We start from the raw sequence: 22,041 nt of genomic DNA on the forward strand, positions 1-22,041 counted from the left end.
AAGAAAGAGGAGAGTGAAAAAGTTGGCTTAAAGCTCAACATTCAGAAAATGAAGATCATGGCATATGGTCCCATCACTTCATGGGAAATAGATAGGGAAACAGTGGAAACAGTGTCAGACTTTATTTTTTTGGGGCCCCCAAATCACTGCAGATGGTAATTGCAGCCATGAAATTAAAAGGCGCTTACTCCTTGGAAGGAAAGTTATGACCAACCTAAATAGTATATTGAAAAGCAGTGATATTACTTTGTCAACAAAGGTCCGTCTCGTCAAGGCTATGGTTTTTCCAGTGGCCATGTATGGATGTGAGAGTTGGAGTGTGAAGAAAGCTGAGCGCCAAAGAATTGATGCTTTTGAACTGTGGTGTTGGAGAAGACTCTTGAGAGTCCCTTGGACTGCAAAGCGATCCAACCAGTCCATCCTAAAGGAGATCAGTCCTGGGTGTTCATTGGAAGGACTGATGCTGAAGCTGAAACTCCAATACTTTGGCCACCTGATGCAAAGAACCGACTCATTGGAAAAGACCCTGATTCTGGGAAATATACAAGATAGTAGGAAAAGGGGATTGACAGAGGATGAGATGGTTGGATGACATCACTGACTCAATGGACTGAGCGACTGAACTGAATTGAACTGATGACTGGCTTCAGCAGTTCATGGCTAGAGCCATCTTTCATAATATAAAAGTAAGTGATGAGGCAGTGAGTGCAGATATGGTAGTTGCCCGGGAATTTCCTGAACCGATCTGAGAAATTATTGATAATGAATGTACAGTATTTACCCAAGCAAGATTTTTTTTAAACTAATTTATTTTAATTGGAGGATAATTGCTTTACAGTACCATGGTGGTTTTTGCCATACATCAACATGAATCAGCCAAGGTTGTACATGTGTCCCCCGCACCCTGAAATCCCCTCCCCCTTCCTCCCCACCCTATCCCTCTGGGTTGTCCCAGAGCACCAGCTTTGAGTGCCCTGCTTCTTGCATCAAACTTGTCCTGGTCATCTATTTTACATATGGTAATATACATGTTTCAATGCTATTCTCTCAAATCATCCCACCCTCTTCTCCCACATAGTCCCAAAGTCTGTTCTTTACATCTGTGTCTCTTTTGAGGCCTTGCATATAGGATCATTGTTACCATCTTTCTAAATTCCATATATATGCATTAATATACAGTATTGGTGTTTCTCTTTTTGACTTACTTCACTCTATAAATGGCTCCAGGTTCATCCACCTCATTAAAACTGACTCAATGTATTCCTTTTTATAGCTGAGTAATATTCCATTGTGTATATGTACTATAACTTCCTTATGCATTCATCTGCCAGTGGACACATTGGTTGCTTCCATGGCCTGGCTATTGTAAACAGTGCTGCAGTGAACACTGGGGTGCATGTGTCTCTTTCAATTCTGGTTTCCTCGGTGTGTATGCCCAGCAGTGGGATTGCTGGGTCATTTGGCAGTTCTGTTGGCAGTTTTTTAAGGAACCTCTACACTGTTCTCTGAACAGTGTTGTACCAGTTTGCATTCCCACCAACAGTGTAAGAGGGTTGGCTTTTCTCCACACCCTCTCCAGCATTTATTGTTTGTAGACTTTTTGATGGCAGCCATTCTGATCAGTGTGAGATGATACCTCATTGTGATTTTGATTTGCATTTCTCTGATAATGAGTGACGTTGAGCATCTTTTCTTGTGTTTATTAACTATCTCTTTGTCTTCTTTGGAGAAATGTTTGTTTAGTTCTTTCATCTGCTTTTTGATTGGATTGTTCATTGTCCTGGCATTGAGCTGCATGAGCTGCTTGTATATACTGGAGATGAATTCTTTGTCAGTTGTTTCATTTGCTATTATTTTCTCACATTCTGAAGGCTGCCTTTTCACTTTGCTCATAGTTTCCTTTGTTATGCAAAAGCTTTTAAGTTGAATAAGGTCCTATTTGTTTAGTTTTGTTTTTATTTCCATTACTCTGGGAGGTGGTTCATAGAGGATCTTGCTGTGATTTTTGTCACAGATTGTTCTGCCTATGTTTTCCTCTAAGAGTTTTATAGTTTCTTGTCTTACATCTAGATCTTCAGTGCATTTTGAGTTATTCTGATCAAGTTTTTAATGTGGTTGAGATAGGACTGTACTGGAAGAGAATGAATGCTAGGCCAAAGTTACATCAGTAAGAAAGAAAAATTGATGCCACCTTGTAAAGCAGCAAAGGCTAGGCTGACTCTGTTGTTTGGTGGCAGTGCTTCTGGTGATATGAAGCTGAAGCCTCTCTTAGTTTATCATTCAGAGAACCCAAGAGCCCTTAAAAACATAGCCAAGGGCTCTCCTCCTCTTTTATGGAAGAGTAAGCCTCCAAACATGGGTTACACAGACCATTTTCCAGGAGTGGTTTTCCCATTGCTTTATCCCAGATGTAGAAAAATGCTGCTTGGAGAAGGATGTCCCATTCAACATTCTTTTGCTACTCAACAGTGAGTAGCCTGGGCCACCCCCCATAGATGGACAGCTTTCATCCCAACATCAAAGTAGTACATCCATCACCGAACCCTACCATGCTATTCAACCAATGGACCAAGGAGTTGTAGTGACTTTCAAGAAATACTGTTTACATTACAGTTTTTGTTAGGTGGTAAAGGCAAGTGATGAATCATGAACAACCCTGTGACAATTTTGGAAGGATTATTACATCTACAAAGCCATAAAACATATTGACTTTGCTTGGCATGTGGTTTTGGCTGTCACCAAGAATGGGATTTGGAAGAACCTTTGCCTGTACTTTGTTCATGATTTTTGTGAATTTGAGAAGTTAGAGGAGTAGTTCAGAGAGGTATTCAGAAACTTAATGACCCTCAGTGAGAAGCTGGAGCTAGATCTGCAAGTGGATAACTTCATGGAAGTTCTTATTCTATACCATGAGGAGCTTACTAACCTGATGGAATTAGAGGCCCAGAGAAAGGATGAAGAGGCAAGAGGAAGAAGTAACTGAAGAGATTCACGACACAGGAAATGGAAAAGGGATTTTCTTTAGTTGAGGAGGCACTGTTAGTTTTTGAATCACAGGCCCTGAATTTAGAATGGTATGAAGATTGCAGAGGTTATTCAGAATGCAGTCCAATGCTACTGTGTTATGTATGATGAGAAAGAAAGAGCTACTACTCATGCATCGGAGAAGGCAATGGCGACCCACTCCAGTACTCTTGCCTGGAGGATCCTATGGGTGGAGGAGCCTGTTGGGCTGCTGTCCATGGGGTCGCGAAGAGTCGGACACGACTGAGCGACTTCACTTTCATTTTTCACTTTCATGCATTGGAGAAGGAAATGGCAACCGACTCCAGTGTTCTTGCCTGGAGAATCCCAGGGACTGTGGAGCCTGGTGAACTGCTGTCTCTGGGGTCGCACAGAGTCGAACACGACTGAAGTGACTTAGCAGCAGTAGCAGCAGCAGCAGCAACTCATGCATCACTGGATCACAGTTTTCAAGATGGTAGATAGAACTGAATCGCAGGGAACCTGTGCCATCAACATCAGCCATAAGTGAAGTTGCAACTTGCCTGTTGTCTCCTGTTGCTGACGATTCTTAAGCTCTACCATCTCCCATCTCCTCTGTCTCCTCTGTTCAGTAATTCTTCTTGTCTGTTCACTCAGTGCCAGCCCGTGTATGCCAGCTGCACTGAACTACTGTAGTTTTCAAGGTACCATACTGTAAGATTAAATATGTTTAATTTTTTCTTTGGTTTTATGTATTATTTGTGTCAAAAGTACTATAAATCTTCTACAGTACTGTATCGCCGATTGTGTTAGTTGGGTTCCTTAGGCTAAGTCTGTTAGACATAGGAACAAATTGGACTTATGAACAGGCTCTCGGAAGAGAACTTGTCTGCAGTATTTAGGGTACTTACAATAATGAACACCTACTCTGGGAAGTATTTGGGTGAATTGACATGATCATTTTTTAGCGGTAATGATATGAAAATCATCCATTAAGTAGGAAAATGGACTGCAGGCCTGAGGTGTATTCTTCTCCAGTTTTTAGAACTGAAATAATGTTTATTGCCTGAATTAACTGGAAAAATAACTTGAGTTAAAGATTTAGTTGCAAGATGTTCAAAGGTGATATAAATGCCTATGAGGTTACTCTTTCCCTGATGTGGTCAAGAGATAAGAGAGCATGATCTGGAACTTGAGGGCAATATAATAGGAATAGTTGAAAAGACAATTCTCTAGATAGCAAGAGATGTGGCAATGGGCTTTTTCTTTTTTCCTTTTTTTCCCTCTATACTACAGTGACCTAAAAGTGGTATTGTGAATTCTAATGGAGCCCCTGAGCTCAAATTCCTTTGTGTTTTCTGAATAGTAATAAGGGTGTCCATTCAGCCTCTCTTTTACAGAAGGAACATTTTCTGGGAAAATATATGGGATGTCAGGCCTGTGGGAGGCTGCTGAGTCACATATGATTCACAGATCTGGCTTCAGAAATCTTTAGATTTTTGTATTACAGTACAGGGTGGTCTGTTTCAAAACTGCTTGTTGAAATCCACATTGAGGTGTCTAAATGGAGCATGAGGAACACTAACAGAGTATTAATGAAAAAAATTAGAAGCATCTCTTTCGGAATGTTGATTTTTAATTCATGCTGCTGGCTTCTTTGTGATTCCTTCTTGTTTCATGAAGATGATGAGTTCCATGGACGTGCCATCTTACTGTAGACCTCTGGAGCCAAAGCTTCCTCTTTGCATGAGGGCTTATGAAATGCTTCCTCCCTGTTTCTAAAATGGCTGAATGAGATCAGTTTCTCATTTTCCCTTCTGATTGTAGAATGAGTATTTCAAATGTGGAAGACACAAAGTGAAAGTGAGTATTCATTGCTCAGTTGTGTCTTACTCTTTGCAACCCCAAAGTGTAGCCCACCAGGCTACTCTGTCCATGGAATTCTCCAGGCAAGAATACTGGAATAGTTAGGCAGTCCCTTCTCCAGGGGATCATCCCGACCTAGGGATTGAACCCAGGTCTCCCAGATTGCAGGCAGATTCTTGACCGACTGAGCCACCAGGAAAGCCCTGGAAGATACAAAATGAAGTGAAGTCACTTAGTTGTGTCCAACTCTGCAACCCGTGGGCTGTAGCCCACCAAGCTCCTCCATCCATGGGATTCTGCAGGCAAGGATACTGGAGTGGGTTGCCATTTCCTTCTCCAGGGTATCTTCCCGACCCAGGGATCGAACCCAGGTCTTTAACCTCTGCACCATCAGGGAAGCCCTTACAAACATTAGCACAAATAAGACTTTGAAGAGATTAACCATTGTATTTTAAAGTGTTTATATGTATAGAAATAATTTAAATTCAAGTAACCATCTTGTTCACTGTATGATAAGGTAAAATATGCCTAAGACTTTGATTTTTAAAATTTTTTGTTAATGTGAATTATCTGATAATAAAGATTGATTTTAACTAGAAAATTTTTTTTTAGTTTGTATTTAAATTGAACTTCTAAGTAACTATTCGTACATAAGTCATGCTTTACAGTGGTTTTTTTTTTTTTTTTTTTTTCCTTTTCTTGGCTTTCATTCATTTTAAAATGTATTTTGGCCTCACTCCACGGCTTATAGGATCTCAGTTCCTTGTGATCCCAGGGGATCACACTGGGGCCACGGCAGTGGCAGTGCCAAATCCTAACCACTGCATCACCAGGGAATTCCATACAATGTTTTTAAAACTTACTAAATGCATGACAAAGAAGCTTCAATTGGATTTCATTATATAAAGTGCAAACTTTTTCCTCTTTGATATTTTTTCTATTTAATTGCCTGGATTTTGACCCATCTTTCCACATATACTGCATCAAAGGTCATAATCTTACAATGTCGTTGATTAAACAATAGCAATTATGACATAATTTGGAAAATTAATTATTTGAATAATACATGTTCAAAATTGTGACCAAGGGACTGAAAATGATTTCTTTTCCTGTATTCTTTGACATATATATAAAATTTTCACCAGTGGTTGACAGTCTTTGCAAGGAGTTATTTGATAGTGCCAAAAGTTGTAATTCTTTCACTGTTCCATAAGCATAAATTCACTGTTAAATGCAGTTCGCATTGTTAATTTCACTACGTTAATGGAAGAAAACCTATTTGATTAAAAAAAGTAGTTCAACTTTGTGTTTCTATTGCGCTCAGATCAGGAAGAGCAGCTGGTTGTAATCTCTACCCAAGAAGCAATTTTCTACTTGAAATACTTGTGTGCTCTCAGACCATCAGAGAGGAGTGCCAGGGCAGTGAACATACTACTCAGGCAAAGAGGGTCAAAGAGAACCACATGTCTATGAGGACAAAAAGGTTGAAAGCAATTAAATTGCAGTGTATTTTCTGAGCTGGGAAGATATGTACTATTTCATATTTGAATTTTATTTTTCTAGAATCCTGTGCTTAAATATTCAGGAATAAAAGTGTTACCAATGGGCTACTTTTAAAATGTTCCTTCTGATGGTCTTCAGAAAGAAAGTTATTGTTTTTCTAATTTGTGCATTAATAAATAAATTTGCATGAAAATCTTATTGATAAATTAACTTTGTCCTGGAATAGCTGTCAGACAAATAACACTATGGGCTGTCATAGTGGAGCCCATACAAGTGGAGCATCATACAAGTTGGTCTGGGCCCAGACTTTTGTATTCTTGCATTTGTTTGCGATCTGAACTTTAAGTGTGAATACAATGAAGGCCAGCTGAGAGAGTCTTGTTTTCCATTCATAGTTGAAGGATGTAATGTTGCTTCTAGAATATTTTATATTTAAAAACACATCAGGGCTGACTCTACATCTGACCTGCTGCTCCATGTCAAATCTTTGTGTGTGTTATGTATAATACGAGAGTCTGGCTATGTACCTAAATGCTGAGGAGCCATGATATTATGTTAATGAAAGCAGCAAAATTCGTGGTTTTATAAATATAGCAACTAATGCTGTTTATTTGATAATATGGATAAAACTTAATCTGAGGAAAAATTGTTACATAAATAGTCACACATTTCTTTTTAGGAAGATGCCTGGGTTTTCTGTTACGGTTTTTAAATTGTTATTTTCTAAATATAACTAATTCTTTTCTTACTGTGTAAAAATAAAACTTTGGTAATTGTTATTTCCTCTATTTATATCAATGAAATACACTTAGAACCTAGGCCTATGAAAGTGTATAAAAGTGAAAACATAAGAGTTTTATAAGTGAGGATGAGAAGAGAATTAGAGAGTGCTGTCTGGTGAGATAAGAGATGAGAACAAGCCACGTTTCAAATGACATCAGTTAGCATTTATTAAGATGGTAGACTATTGGCTTCTAAGGGTAAATTGCTCAGCTCCGTCACTTACTAATTCTGTGACCATGGACAAGTAATATAACCTCTCTATGCTTCAGTTTCCTTATCTGTAAAGTGTGATTTGTAATAGCATCTGCCTCATAGAACTTTTGTGAGAATTGAAGAGTTTGTTCACATAATGTGTGTAGAACAGCTGTTGGCACATAGGTGTGTGCTAGATGCTGTCTGTTGTCTGCTGAGCATTTACTGTCTGTTCAGAAATGTGCTAGATATTCTCTGAGTACAGAACGAGAAGCTGTGACCCATCCACTCAGGGAAATCAAGCATTGTTGGGGAAAAATCATACTAACGAAAGACAATATGTCAGTGTGTATGATGTTTTGTAGGACAGGCTATGTCTATTTTTAGGAACTTAGAAAAAAGAAAGTTTCTGAGGGGTTGAGGACTTGCCCAGAAGAAGGAACTGAAGTATCGACTTGAAAAATGATTTTCAGGCATGGAAGAGACTTAAGAGAGGTCGTTTGAGGCTAGCGGAAAATGTGATTAAATAACATGACAAAACTGACATGTTTGTGAAACTCTTAAACTGGCCGCACTTCGGATACCGATCTATGAAGGGAAGTAGATGGGCTGTTTAAGTCAGAATCCAAACATAATAAATATTTAAGGATTTTGTAGTATTGGAAATATTGTGGATGTGCAGTAAATAATACAGAGAAGAAAGGAAATGAGGATAATTTGATTATGACATTAAATAATCTTTACATGCTTGAATTAGGGTAAAATAAAATTTGTGAACTATCTGCAATCCCTAAGAAAAAATACAGATAAACAATGAAAGAGAAGATCCTCAAGAAAGTGAATGGAGGTTTTATAATGTGCAATTAGAAATTCAGCTCATTTGGTTCATAGAAACACCAGCAGATTGTGTGGCCATTTGGGACACCTCCCTTGGCACCAGGCTGGAGGGACAATGCTGCAGGTTGTAACTAAGGGTGCTGTGGAAGCATAAAAAACAAAGCTCTTCAGGCCTCCAGGGAGCAAATCCCTTGTATGAGCACCCTCTCTCCTCTAGCTAATCCAGGGAACTACACTAACATCAACCCTGAAGTGTATTGCTTATTTGTTGTCTTGGAAGCTGGCAGCACATTGCTGCAGCTGAGGCAAAAATATTAGCTAAATAAAGAAACAATGAAAATGCTGGGATAAAATAAAAATCAATCCAAGATGGTGGGAAAGGTAGATCTCGTGAAGAATCTGGTCTTTGAGAATTATGAGTATATATATATTTGTATATATTTGTATTATATATGTAGAGGACATATATTACATATAGTAATATGTATAGTATATATATTTGTATATATTTGTATTATGAGTGTATATGAGTATATATATTTGTAAAGCAGATTAACAGACAGACACGACAGCGAAAAGCAAACAGACGATGAAGGCAGAGGAACACAACAGCATAAGAATCCGTTTTTAGTGGGAAAACCTTTTTGCTTCTATTCTCAAGTACTTTAGTTTTCCACCCTGATTAGCACGATCACATCCTTCTCTGCATTTCTTTCAGGATTGACTCCAGACAAAAATGAAATAGTAAGATGTTTCACAAGTCTAAACAGCTTTCTAAAAACAGAGCAGCAGTGTTATTGAAAATGGTTTAAATAGAGGATAATTTCAGGAACTAAGGTTCCTGTCATGACATGCATCTCACAAGCAATTTTATGTTTAATGTAGATACCAAGTGTTCCTTTCACACACACATACACACATAGTATTTCATAATACAGTTATCCATGTTATAAGAAATGCATATTTAATAAAATAGTATGTGTAGGCTATTTAAATCTTTGGCTTACTTATGTTATTTTTTATCCAACTATGAGAACACTGTGGGTGTTTTATTATATAACAAAACTGGGAGAAGTTTGGCATTGGTGGGATATTTATAGCAAGTGGAACAGTTTTGAAATATATGGTCTTATTATTTCAAATTTATGAATAAGCTATATATCAACACAATTGAAACGGTCAGTTTATTAGACCTTGTGATATTTTTATGTTTTCCCAGGCCCACAGGGCAGAATTGTTTCTGGTTTCCTTGGGTTAAAAATAAAATTATTTCTTAAAAATATTAGCGTAGGCTGAGAATTGCCTTAGGACAAGGACCCCAGAGAGCATGGGCTTCTCACTCTCCTGTTCCTTTTCTTCCTCTCAATCTCATACTGTACCAGCCCTCTTCTGTTTGCATTTATTTTCTGTGTATCTCCAATAACTTAAAAAGATTTTTAAAGATTAATTTTTATTGGAGTATAGTTGATTTATAATGTTGTTTTAGTTTTTGCTGTACAGCAAAGTGAATCACTATACATATACATGTATCCACTTCTTTAACGATTCTTTTCCCATATAGATCATACAGAGTATTGAGCAGAGTTCCTGTGCTATTCAGGAGGTTCTTTTGTAGAAACCAAACTTCTGGTTACCAAGGGAGAAGTGGGGGTTGGGAAAGGGGATAAAGTGGGACATTGAGATTGACATATACACATCAATATCTTCCTTTTTTACTCTTGTCTATATAATTACTAGTGGGATAATGCAAGATGGATGTAGGGAAAAGATGTCTGTTTCAATACTCTATTACTAATACCAGGAAGTTCGTACTTTTTTTCTAACTGAGGACTTACTATGTGAGTGTAGGAAGGAAGACAGTCAGCCTCTGTAGGACCTGTTACAACATTTCTTAGCTATCAGTTTGGCTGTATTATTCCAACCAGTAAAAAGGCAAATTCTCTCTGTAACATTTAAAACAATTAAATAGATAACTATACAAACTTGACACTTTGTACTCAACTGCTACACTTTACAATAGATGGAGCAGGGTGTAATTTGTGCTGTTCTGAATTTGATGTTTCTCAAATGCATGCAAAATGAAATGAATTACCATCTCTTTCTTTCTTTTTTTTTTTTTAATAAAATTTCCTGAACTATGCAATACTCTTTTGAAAGCCATCTGACAGGCAAATGTCATCTCAAAAGGAACAATATTAATTGCATGACTAGTATTTTTTTTTCTCAAATTTAGTGAAAACTTGACTATATTATTTGCCTTCAGAATTTGTGCTGTTTGTGTACAGTAAAGTGAAGTAGAGGATATAAAAGATTATCTCAACTATTCAATAAAATATTTGCCTCAATTTTTAGCAATCTCTCCAGATTACACTGGATCTGCAGACATCATAAAACAATTGGAAGCATATACTGGTATTTGATTTTGTAATGAGTTATTGTAGAGTTAGAGAAGGATTACAAGACTTAATTTTTTTCCGGTGAAATTTAATATCCAGTTGGAAGATTTAGAATTATAATATAAGGTATATGCATGCTAGAGATTAAAAAAATATTTAAACTGTTAAGTCATATTTTATAATAATTCTACTTGTTGAAAAGTGTGTGCTTTTTATAGAAACATGGATTCAGCAGTTTATGTTTTTCTCATGTGAATTTTGGAGAGAAGAGGAATTTAGTAAATAAATCACTTACTCTGTATGCATTAAGTAAAGATAATTGTACATTTTAAAAAACATTACGATTACATTTCAATACACTTTTCTATTTATTCACTAAATATATGTGTGCCTGCTATATGCAAGGCAGTATAATATTGATTGAGTGACAAATGAGAATAAAAGTATATCTAATCAGGAGAGTCTACAGAAAAAGAAGCACAAAGCATAGTTTTAGTTTGGGAGTTTGTGAAAGGTGATATTAAAGTATTTGTGAAATTTATTCACAATGATGGTAGAGGCTTAATTTCAGGGAGAAGTTATAGAGCAAAAGCAGAATGTGAAAAAGGACAGTCTACGCACATGGAAATATGGGAGGTTGGTGGAAGTAAATGGCTTAGAAAAGTAGAAGCTAGAAGGCTGAACAGTTAAATTTCGAATTTCTCTAAACTTTGTTTTCTCATCAATGAAACATGAGCACTGTTTTTCTGATGACCAAGAGAGAATGTTAAATACTTAGGCAAGAATTTTGGCAGAAAATAAGATCTCAGTGCATTTAGCTATCAAGTGTGTGTTGGAAAAACACTGAGATACAAAGGATTGATTGAAGAAGGGATATGATGATGAAATTGATGGCAGGGACATGGATGACTGAGAATATGGTTGACCAACAAGTAGAAGGAACATGGGAAGATTAGTGCTATTGGGAGGAAAGATTTTGAGTTCAGTTTGATAGATTTTTGGGAAAAAATGGTGGAAAATCAAAAGGGTGTAATCTGGCAAATAGTTAAGACAGAACTGGCGCTCAAATTACATATGTAAAGGTGATAATTGAAGTCATGAGATTTTGACTTTTTAGGGTTGTAGAAGCTTGAAAAACACAGGGTTTCAAAAAACATTGGAAAATTGGGATACAGGGGTAGCAGAGAAATAGGAAGTAGTTGTGTTCCGTTCTGTGGTTGACTACATACCCAGTCTCTGGAACTTCTCACCATTTTCCTCTATAAATATCATGCATTCTCACTCTCCTGCTTAGATCATGCTCTAGTCCTATCCTTGTTACTTGAAGCCTCTGTTAAACCATTTAACACTCGAAGCCATGGTTATGTTTCTAATAAGCAGAGTAAGTGTGTTCCCGAAATCACAATTTGAAAAATCCCATGCATTTTCTCATGGAAACACTATACCTATTAGTCAAGTTCTGTTGTATCTTTATAACCAGATCTACATTGATTCAACTTTTTTTGAACTGTTCAGATATTGTAATATGTATTTATTTCTAAGAGAAAGATGTTCAAGCAAACTATTAAGCTTCCTGGGAGTAATATGTTTTATTTCAATAATTTTAAGAATTTTTTCTTTTAGAAATTATATGTTGTTTCAGGTGACTTAAAGTGAGATATGTGTTCAGGCCACTTTCTTCATTTAGTCTTCCAACATATTATTTTGTGAGATTATTAGTCTAAAAATGTCCCAAATAATGAGAAATTTGAAGTTTGGTAATGTAGTATTTTTACATTTTCCCAGAAATTCTGTAATAGTATTTTTGGTTCCATGAGAAAAGTGTTTAAGAAAATAAGCATTGTATATTGAATATAATACTGTAACATTTTAATGACTATTTTTGGTGGTCTTTGTTACTTAGAATTAGTAGAGATCTTAAAATTTTCAGGTCCTTCAATTTACTTTTCCCAGTCCTTTATTCCCCCATCTGCTGGTATCTGCTGCATAGTCATCTGAATGCCTTTTTTTCTCCCATCTTGCCCTCTTTAGCTTAGTACTGGTAGACAAATTCAGTTAAGCTGAGTAGTACTGCTAAAAACTGATGATCTCTAGTATAGGACTGGTCCTTACTCTCCAGCTATTGTTCTTTTTAAACCTGCAACTTTTAAACTACCCTACCTTAAAACCTCCTGCCTCTCTCTGAACAGAGGACTGTGTCTCTGTTTCTGTTATTAAAAAGAAAAAAATAGAACTTGTCTCCAGTTTTTTTTTTTTTTTTCCTAGTTATTACAGTTATTTCCATTTACTTAAAACCTTTTACATTTTCCCTTCAGTCTCCATGGAAGAAGTAACCCGCCTTCTAGCCATGGATTAAGTTTCTCCTGTGTTCTGCTTATCTCTTCACTCATCCGCCATCTCATCATGTTTGGAATATAGGGGGTGAGCAAGAAAAAGCTGAATGAATTTGGAGTCTTTTGAAACCTTGCCTTGTCAGTAAGTTACATGTTCTCTCCTGAAATCTCTCTGATGTCCCCTTTTCTCCTTGCCTTCTCCTTCTGCATGAAACCATGTCTTTGTCTCTTGTGACAATCTAGTGTTTACGGCTCTGTGTCCCAATGCAGGGGACATTGGTTCGATCCTTGGTCAGTGAACTGAGACCTCACATGCGGTGTGGCATGGCTGAAAAACAAACAAAAAGGAGCCCTAAACTACTTGTTCTCCATTTATTCCTAGGTTCCACACTGTTCTCTCTCTCTCCTCACATATAAGATTGATAAATCTCTCTCTTCTTATTTGGTAACTCTCTTTGGAGAGTCTCCCCTTCCCTAACTTTTTTTGATACCATTCTTCTTGGATTCCCTTCTCTCTTGCCACTACTTAGATTGCTGTGTCTCCTCTTTTAGTGTTACTTACAGAGTTCTAGCTACCGTGTGTTTTCTTCCCCCTCTAAACTTCTCCTATGGGAATTATGCATTAGTTTACCTTTGTCCTTTGTAACAACCACATCTTTCAATTCTACAAAAACTTCTGAGAGCTTCAAATCTATGTATATTCAGTTGCTACTGAGTTTCCATATATCAATCTCAAAAATGTCTTTGCCTCAACCGATAGCAAAAAAACTCATCAATATTCCTCTAACTTGTTCTTCCTCTTGTACTGTCATTGTCTAGCTGAGAAATTCCACGAGTCATCTGCATTCACTATTTAAATCAAGTAAGACTTGAAATCCTGTTGGCCGTCCTTCAGGATTTTGTTGAGCTGGTTTCTTCTACTTTCTCTCTCTCTATTTTTGGACACTCCTATGGCATGGCATGGCTTGGCATGTAGGATCTTAGTTCCCTGACCAGGGGTTGAGCCTGTGCCCCTGCAGTGGAAGTACAGTGTCCCTAACTACTGGACCAGGAAAGCCCCTGCTTGGTCTTCATTTTGTTTCCCTGTCTACTCTCGCTGATACTGGGCTGTTTTGAATACTACTTATTTCTTATGTCTTGTCTTGACCTTCCCTCCTCACTTTTTGTTTTCTCTTTGAGCTACCATCCACTCGGCTATCGCAGGAATTATAAAATAATGTCATTATATACTTAATTGATCTTGTTACTTGCTAACTTCACATTTCTATCATCTCTCCTTTATTTTGAGGATACAGTTTAAATGCTTTAGAATGTAATTTAAGACCCTAGGTCTGGCAACTATTTGCTTGAATTTCTTCCCGACCATTCCTGCCTGCTTTCTATAATTTGTTGAACCAGCCTTGGACTCTGGCTATACAGGCTACTTGTGGTTGCTGACTAGGCCATGGTTTACATTCCCTCTGCCTTTGTTATTACTTCCTTCCCTTCTCTATTTTGTCAAATTCCACTTGTATTTCATATCTTAATTTAAGTAGCTAGTGCAGAAAGCCTCCTCTATCCAGCCTCCCACACAACTGTCTGGTAAACTTTAAGGGACTCTCATGTGGTACTGATGGGATTGAGTATATGCTACCCCCAAATATGGTTACATGGCCTATTGAGTATTTTAAGCTGAAGGTCTTTGGGAAGTGGTATGTTTGGGAAGGACCTCCTGACCTTCCTCTCTGGTGAACGTTGTCTTCCCTGTACTCAGAACAAGGCATCCTTATCTTTTCAGACATGGGGCAGCAATAGAAATATGTTGTTTTCCCCAGTTTACTATACTTAGCTGATATTCTTTTTCCCAGCGTATCTTTTTTTTAAAATTAATTTTTTGGCCACACTGCTATGTAGAATCTTAGCTTCCCACATGGCATATCATTGAACCTGGGCCCTAGGCAATGAAAGCGCAGAATCTTAACTATTAGACTGCCAGGGAAATCCGTATCATATCTTTCTGCTTTTCATCAAATCTAGCATAAAGATATTATACATAACCATTTTTTAATTAGGCTTAACTATTTTTTGAGGTGATCTTCCTTTCCTTTTAAAGGTTCTTGTGTCATATAAAACTTAAATTAGATAAATTTGTATGCATTTCACATATTAATCTGTCTTTTGTTACAAGATTCTCAGCCAGGAATTTAGAAAGGTAGAAGAAAAAGATACTTCTTCCTCCCCTACATCACCTTATTCTTTTCCTCCTCTGCCTCTTTCCTGTCAGACTCCGTTTAAAGCTCAACCAGATAGTAAGATATGTATGTTTCATTTCTACCCCTCCAGGTTTTAGTATCTTTTCCAACAGTGCTGTGTTATATGGGCAGACAGAGAAGAAACAACACATTCTTCCTCATGGAGTGTTATGTTAGTTTCTTATCATCTTAAAAGGCTATGTCTTCTGTAACTTTCTCTATGGTGACATTTAATAGTGCTTAGTGATTATACAGTGATCAGCAGCAGCAGCAGCAGCAGCAGCAGTGATTATACAAGGCTTCCCTGATAGCTCAGTTGATAAAGAATCTGCCTGCAAAGCAGGAGACCCCAGTTTGATTTCTGGGTTGGGAAGATCCGCTGGAGAAGGGGTAGTCTACCCACTCCAGTATTCTTGGGCTTCCCTTTTGGCTCAGCTGGTAAAGAATCCACCTGAAATTGCGGAGACCTGGTGGTTATACACATGTGCTTGACAATTTGCCTGGAAAGACAAAGACTGATGGAGAATTTGCCCATGTGAATATTTTCCCTTGTGATCAATGAAATCTTCGCTTATATCCTAGCCATTACTATTTTCTCATTCCAGGTTTGAAAAGCAAAGTGCCTATACATTTTAGAAAAGCCAGGTAACACCTTATGTCTATAAAAAATAATCTTTGCTCCTATAAAATGTTCTTGACAGCTTGTCAGTGGGACAGAGAAGACTGGACGGGCCCTGAATTACTTTTCAGCCAAAACAGGCTCACCCCAGTGAACACTGGCAGTGACAGCAGACTCAGGTGTCAAGATAAAAAGCATGTTTTGGATCAGTTTAGCGTAAATCAGAATTCTAGAGTTAAGTTTTTTACATATATAGTCTTTGTCTCTCAGTTTCCCAGCCAAAGACTTGTGTAACACTTCTTACTATTTTTTTTTTCTTTTTTCGCTGGGAACACTATTTGTCAAAGTTGGGAATTATATTTGAGAAGAGGTGATTCATTTTCTCTGGGTTTTAGGATTTGTTCAGTAATTGCTTGGAGAAATGAAATAGTTTCTCTGAATTTGGAAGATGATATCTATGTTTTTTTCTCCTACCCATCCGTTACTGTAATTTTTTGTTCTTGATGTAAAAGTGGATTACATTTATACTTATTTAATAGAGTAGTAAGAATTATTAGCATTTATAATATTTTTCAAATAAATGCACCAGCTTGTAAGTAGTACAAAGTATAATGTTATTCTAATAATGTGGTGTGCATCACTTATTTTAATGGTACTATAAATTTTTCTTAATTTTACACCCTTAATTTTCCATTTATTTCTTGTTTTTTGATAATCATTTTTAAAATCATACTCATATAGCATAATTCAATAAATATTCTTTCTTATTTTCATTTGTGTGAAAAGTACCCCTTGTTTTTATGTGTTTCATTTACCACCTATTTTGTTTCACATGTAAATCAAGCCTCTGTGTTTTCTTCTAAGGCATTCCATCCTTTTTCATGATTGATTTTCAATTTTCCTTGTTCTTCTTTAGTTAATCAGCTCGTTATTCTTTTATATGTTCTCCTGTATATACCTAATTTAAATCCCTTTCCCATGTAGAAGTTAGACTTCTACATACAAGTTTTAATACTGTTCCATTCAAAATTAGCTGAAAAAAGTTGATGACCTTGTAGTTCTGTCAAAATTTTTGTCTAAGGAGAAGACATGCATGCTAAGTTAAATTCCGGTGATTCCCACTTGTGAAATACAAAGTTTATTTTCAAAACAGCACTTTTCTACTCTGTTCTAGGAGAAGTGGAAACTAGGGCAGTGAAACCAGTGAACAGGGCTGGGCGTTGAAATAATGAGAACCAGTTCCCTTGATAGAGGCGGTGTAGCCTCCTACCATTTCAGATTCAGATTGTTGGTCAGTCAGAGTAAGACAGTGGTTCAGTGTTACTCTTCATCACTCTATTTCCTAAGTGAAAATGTGCATAAGTGCCTTTTAGATACTAATCATGAATAATGTGATTTTCCTCAGGGGAAATTTTTCTGAAATGTTTGAGAGCCACTCACAAACTTCTGGAGAATAGGGAGAGGGACCAGGATTATTGTTCTTCCACAGAGTCAATCCACTGATGAGCTCATTCTCTAGCATTTTAAAGAATCCGTACATTTAGAGTTTCCTGGTAGAATCAGCAGAGATTTGACATCTGCTCTTAGACATTTTCAAAGCCAGGCCCCTTGTCATTCCATTGAGAAGGCTAGTAGTCAGGAGGGGGCAGGCTCAGTTTGGTGTGAATGCTGACTGGACAGAGTCAGTCCTACTGTGGGCAGACCGGCTTCAGTCCTTGAATTAGTTTACTGGAAGAGTTACCTTTAAATTGAAATATAGTTGATTTACAGTGTTGTGGTAATTTCTGGTATATAGCAAAGTGACTCATTTATACGTGTGTGTGTGTGTATGTATATAAAAATATATGAAAAGTGAAAGTTGCCCAGTCATGTCCAGCTCTTTGTGACCCCATGGACTACACAGTCCATGGAATCCTCCAGGCCAGAATACAAGAATACTGGAGTGGGTAGCTAGTCCCTTCTCCAGGGGATCTTCCCAAGCCAGAGATTGAACCCTGGTCTCCTACATTGCAGGCAGATTCTTTACCAGCTAAGCCACCAGGGAAGCATACACACACACACACACACACACACATATATACACATATATGTGTATGTATATTCTTTTTTATATTCTTTCCTTTTGATTTATCTCAGGATGTTGAATATAGTTCCTTGTGCTTTATAGTAGGATCTTGTTGTTTATCTGTTCTATATATACTGGTTTACATCTGCCAATCCAAAACATCCAATACTTCCCTCTCCCACCCCACTTTCTCCTTCACAACCACAAGTCTATTCTCTATCTCTGTGAGTCTGTTTCTATTTCATAAATAAATTCGTTTGAAAGTTTATGTTCACTCTAAGATGAACATATCTAAGAGTTAACATTTTAAATGTGTGAATTATTTGCTATTGCAGTATAATGAAACTAGATCACACTGTCAAAAGAAGAAGGAAAGAAAACACTGTCAGTCAAAAAAAAAAGGAGGGAATACATTTAGTGCCAATGAAATCCAAACAATAGAAGAGATAAGCAACATGTAGCTGCACATGCCATATATATATATAGAGAGAAAAATTAAAATTAAAATACTGGTAAATCATTATTTCCTATTGTTTTTATTAGTGTTTTATTTCTATTTGAATGGACAGAAAGATTACACACTTTTTGCAACATGAGCATGAATAAGTAAAATATATGAAGGGATTGCAAATTAATTTATTAGAATGGGGAAAATTGTGTGGTATTTGGTAATCTCTAGTAGCGGGAAAAATACGACCATCAATTTAGAATTTTTCTAAGATCTCTAGACATCCATACCTCCTATTTTAAGATCTCTGTTACATTAATCTAAAGTATGTACAATTGTCCCTCAAACAACATGGGTTTAAACTTTGTGAGTCTACTTATAGTAGATTGATTTTCAGTAAATGCATAGTACTACGTGATCCATCATTAGCTGAATCTGTGGATGTCAACCCATGGATCTGGAGGGATGACTGTAGGTCATTTGTGGATTTTCAACTGCTGAGGGCTTGGTACCTTTAACCCCCAACATTGTTCAAGGCTCAACTCTACATGGAAAGGATTTGAACTGGATCCTTCAGCCATGATTTTAATCCTCAAAACCATTTCTTTAGAACTTAAGTCTTGATTCAGTCATTCCAAATCTAAGTCTAGCTAAGGACTAAGCTTTTAAGCTTTATGTACTAAGATATTTGTTGCAGTGAAATTTTTAGTGGTTAAAGCTGAAGACATTCTAGCTATATATTTATTTATTTTTTCTAAAAGGGAGTATGGTCAAGTGTATTAAGTGATTTAGAGATAATGGAATATTTGGTGGCCATTAAAATGCAGTATTTGTAAAATACTTGTAATGACATGGAAGAGTATCATGTGACTGATGTCAAAGACATGAATTTTACATAATATGTGCTCAAGTATACAAAATGCTTTCAAAAGACTAGGAGGGGAGTGCATCAAAATGTTAAGAGCTATCTTTGGGCATTGGAATTATAAGAAATTTTGAAATATTTATTATTTTCTTGAATTTTTCAAATACTCATTTGTCACACTCTTAGTATTATATTAAGAAGACTTAGGCTTCCTTGGTAGCTCAGCTGGTAAAGGATCCACCTGTAATTCAGGAGATCCCAGTTCAATTCCTAGGTCAGGAAGATCCCATGGAGAAGGAATAGGCTACCCATGCCAGTATTCTTGAACTTACCTGATGGCTCAGATGGTAAAGAATCCACCTGCAATGGGGGATACTTGGGTTTGATCCCTGGGTTGGGAATATCCCCTGGAGAAGGGGACAGCTACCCACTCCAGTATTCTTTACTGGAGAATTCCATGGCCAGAGGAGCCTGGAGGGCTACAGTCCATGGAGTTGCAAGAGTCAGGCATGACTGACTGTTCAGTTCAGTTCAGTTGCTCAGTCGTGTCCGACTCTTTGTGACCCCATGAATTGCAGCACGCCAGGCCTCCCTGTCTATCACCAACTCCCGGAGTTCACTCAGACTCATGTCCATCGAGTCAGTGATGCCATCCAGCCATCTCATCCTCTGTTGTCCCCTTCTCCTCCTGCCCCCAATCCCTCCCAGCATCAGAGTTTTTTCCAATGAGTCAACTTTTCTCATGAGGTGGCCAAAGTACTGGAGTTTCAGTTTTAGCATCATTCCTTCCAAAGAAATCCCAGGGCTGATCTCCTTCAGAATGGACTGGTTGGATCTCCTTACAGTCCAACGGACTCTCAAGAGTCTTCTCCAGCACCACAGTTCAAAAGCATCAATTCTTCAGCGCTCAGCCTTCTTCACAGTCCAACTCTCACATCCATACATGACCACAGGAAAAACCATAGCCTTGACTAGATGGACCTTTGTTGGCAAAATAATGTCTCTGCTTTTGAATATGCTATCTAGGTTGGTCATAACTTTCCTTCCAAGGAGTAAGTGTCTTTTAATTTCATGGCTGCAGTCACCATCTGCAGTGATTTTGGAGCCCCCCAAAATAAAGTCTGACACTGTTTCCACTGTTTCCCCAACTATTTCCCATGAAGTGATGGGACCAGATGCCATGATCTTCATTTTCTGAATGTTGAGCTTGAAGCCACCTTTTTCACTCTCCTCTTTCACTTTCATCAAGAGGCTTTTCAGTTCCTCTTCACTTTCTGCCATAAGGGTGGTGTCATCTGCATATCTGAGGTTATTGATATTTCTCCCAGAAATCTTGATTCCAGCTTGTGCTTCTTCCAGCCCAGCGTTTCTCATGATGTACTCTGTATATAAGCTAAATAATCAGGGTGACAGTATACACCCTTGACGTGCTCCTTTTCCTATTTGGAACCAGTCTGTTGTTCCATGTCCAGTTCTAACTGTTGCTTCCTGACCTGCATACAGATTTCTCAAGAGACAGGTTAGGTGGTCTGGTATTCCCATCTCTTTCAGAATTTTCCATAGTTTATTGTGATCCACACAATCAAAGGCTTTGGCATAGTCAATAAAGCAGAAATAATGTTTTTCTGGAACTCTCTTGCTTTTTCCATGATCCAGCAGATGTTGGCAATTTGATGTCTGGTTCCTCTGCCTTTTCTAAAATCAGCTTGAACATCTGGAAGTTCACGGTTCACATATTGCTTTAGCCTGACTTGGAGAATTTTGAGCATAACTTTACTCGTGTGTGAGATGAATGCAATTGTGACTGACTGTTATTTCACTTTAAGAAGACTTGTAAACCAAAAGATAGAGTTTAGTTTAGAATATTCCATTTATTAACTTATTTTAATGGAATTTTCATAAAAATTAAGCATATATTTATAATTTCTATCGTTTGAGTTGTTGATGTTTTAACATCCTAAGAGGTTGGCCCTTAAAGGTTCATTGGTCTTATAACTTAAAAGTGGGCTAGGGAGGTGTAGACATAGTAGGACCTAGGCGGGAGGAGAAATATTTAAAGGTAATTTAAGAATTATCTGTGGATAATCTGTACATATCAAATGTCAGTCCATGACCTTACTTTGCCAGAGATTTGATAGAACATTCTTTCCTCTGATTTCTGCAGTATCAAGTCATGGGTGGATAAGATGCAAGAAGACCTCGTCACCCTGGCAAAAACAGCAAGTGGAGTCAATCAGCTTGTCGATGTGAGTAAAGTTCCTCCAAACTTACAAATCTTTTCTTTAATTTGAGTGCAATTTTTCTAAGAATCTTTATTTCTATGTTTTAAATAGTACATAATTTTTCATGGGAATATGATAGTGAAATTCTGAGAGAAACTCCTGGTATTACTATTTATTAACATCCCTAATAGTTAGCGAGATGTTTATATACAACCCTCACTTAACATGAGTTCACATGATATATATTCATTCCTACAATTCAAATCAGGATATCCTGTTTCCTCCATCCTTCAGAGCATATTGGAATCTCACCTGTAGTGGTTACTTTGAGGCTTGCGATGGATTCTTTTGAATATCCTCAGTGGGAACATATCTTCATTCTTTGAGCGTAGATTTTATTTTCAAAAGTGGTTTCCAATGTTTACAGCCATGCCTGAAGACATGAGCGAATCACTGAGATGGGTAATACAGACTTGTGTGCAAGAGAAACAGACACTTTTGTAAAAGATAGTTTTTCTTATGATTATGAAATGGCTATGAATGTCACTCTAAAGTGATTTTTGAAAATGATAGCAACATAGGAATACTTGTGTGGCATCTTAAATAGATCATGTTCCTTGGGTTAGAGCATATGCATATAGAAGTTCTATAAGATTTATTAAAAAGTAAATGTCATTTCTTTGGAGTCTCACTACT

At 37.3% G+C, this 22,041-nt stretch overlaps 1 protein-coding gene across 22 annotated transcripts in view; it reads left to right on the top strand.

The window, feature by feature from the left end:
• Positions 1-22,041, top strand: part of CACNA2D1 (calcium voltage-gated channel auxiliary subunit alpha2delta 1) — a 540,433-nt gene that overhangs the window by 90,368 nt on the left and 428,024 nt on the right. For 12 of the 22 annotated variants that reach the window (XM_060414594.1, XM_060414598.1, XM_060414593.1 and 9 more), the window contains 2 exons: positions 12,878-13,037; positions 21,288-21,369. In XM_060414594.1, the coding sequence (XP_060270577.1) occupies positions 13,003-13,037; positions 21,288-21,369 (117 nt within the window). In that variant the 5' untranslated portion in view covers positions 12,878-13,002. The remainder of the gene's footprint in view (positions 1-12,877; positions 13,038-21,287; positions 21,370-22,041) is intronic. The other 10 variants (XM_027968542.2, XM_027968544.2, XM_042248470.1 and 7 more) reach the window with 1 other exon arrangement.

The sequence above is a fragment of the Ovis aries genome, chromosome 4 (assembly GCF_016772045.2).
Source record: "Ovis aries strain OAR_USU_Benz2616 breed Rambouillet chromosome 4, ARS-UI_Ramb_v3.0, whole genome shotgun sequence".
NCBI lineage: Eukaryota > Metazoa > Chordata > Mammalia > Artiodactyla > Bovidae > Ovis > Ovis aries.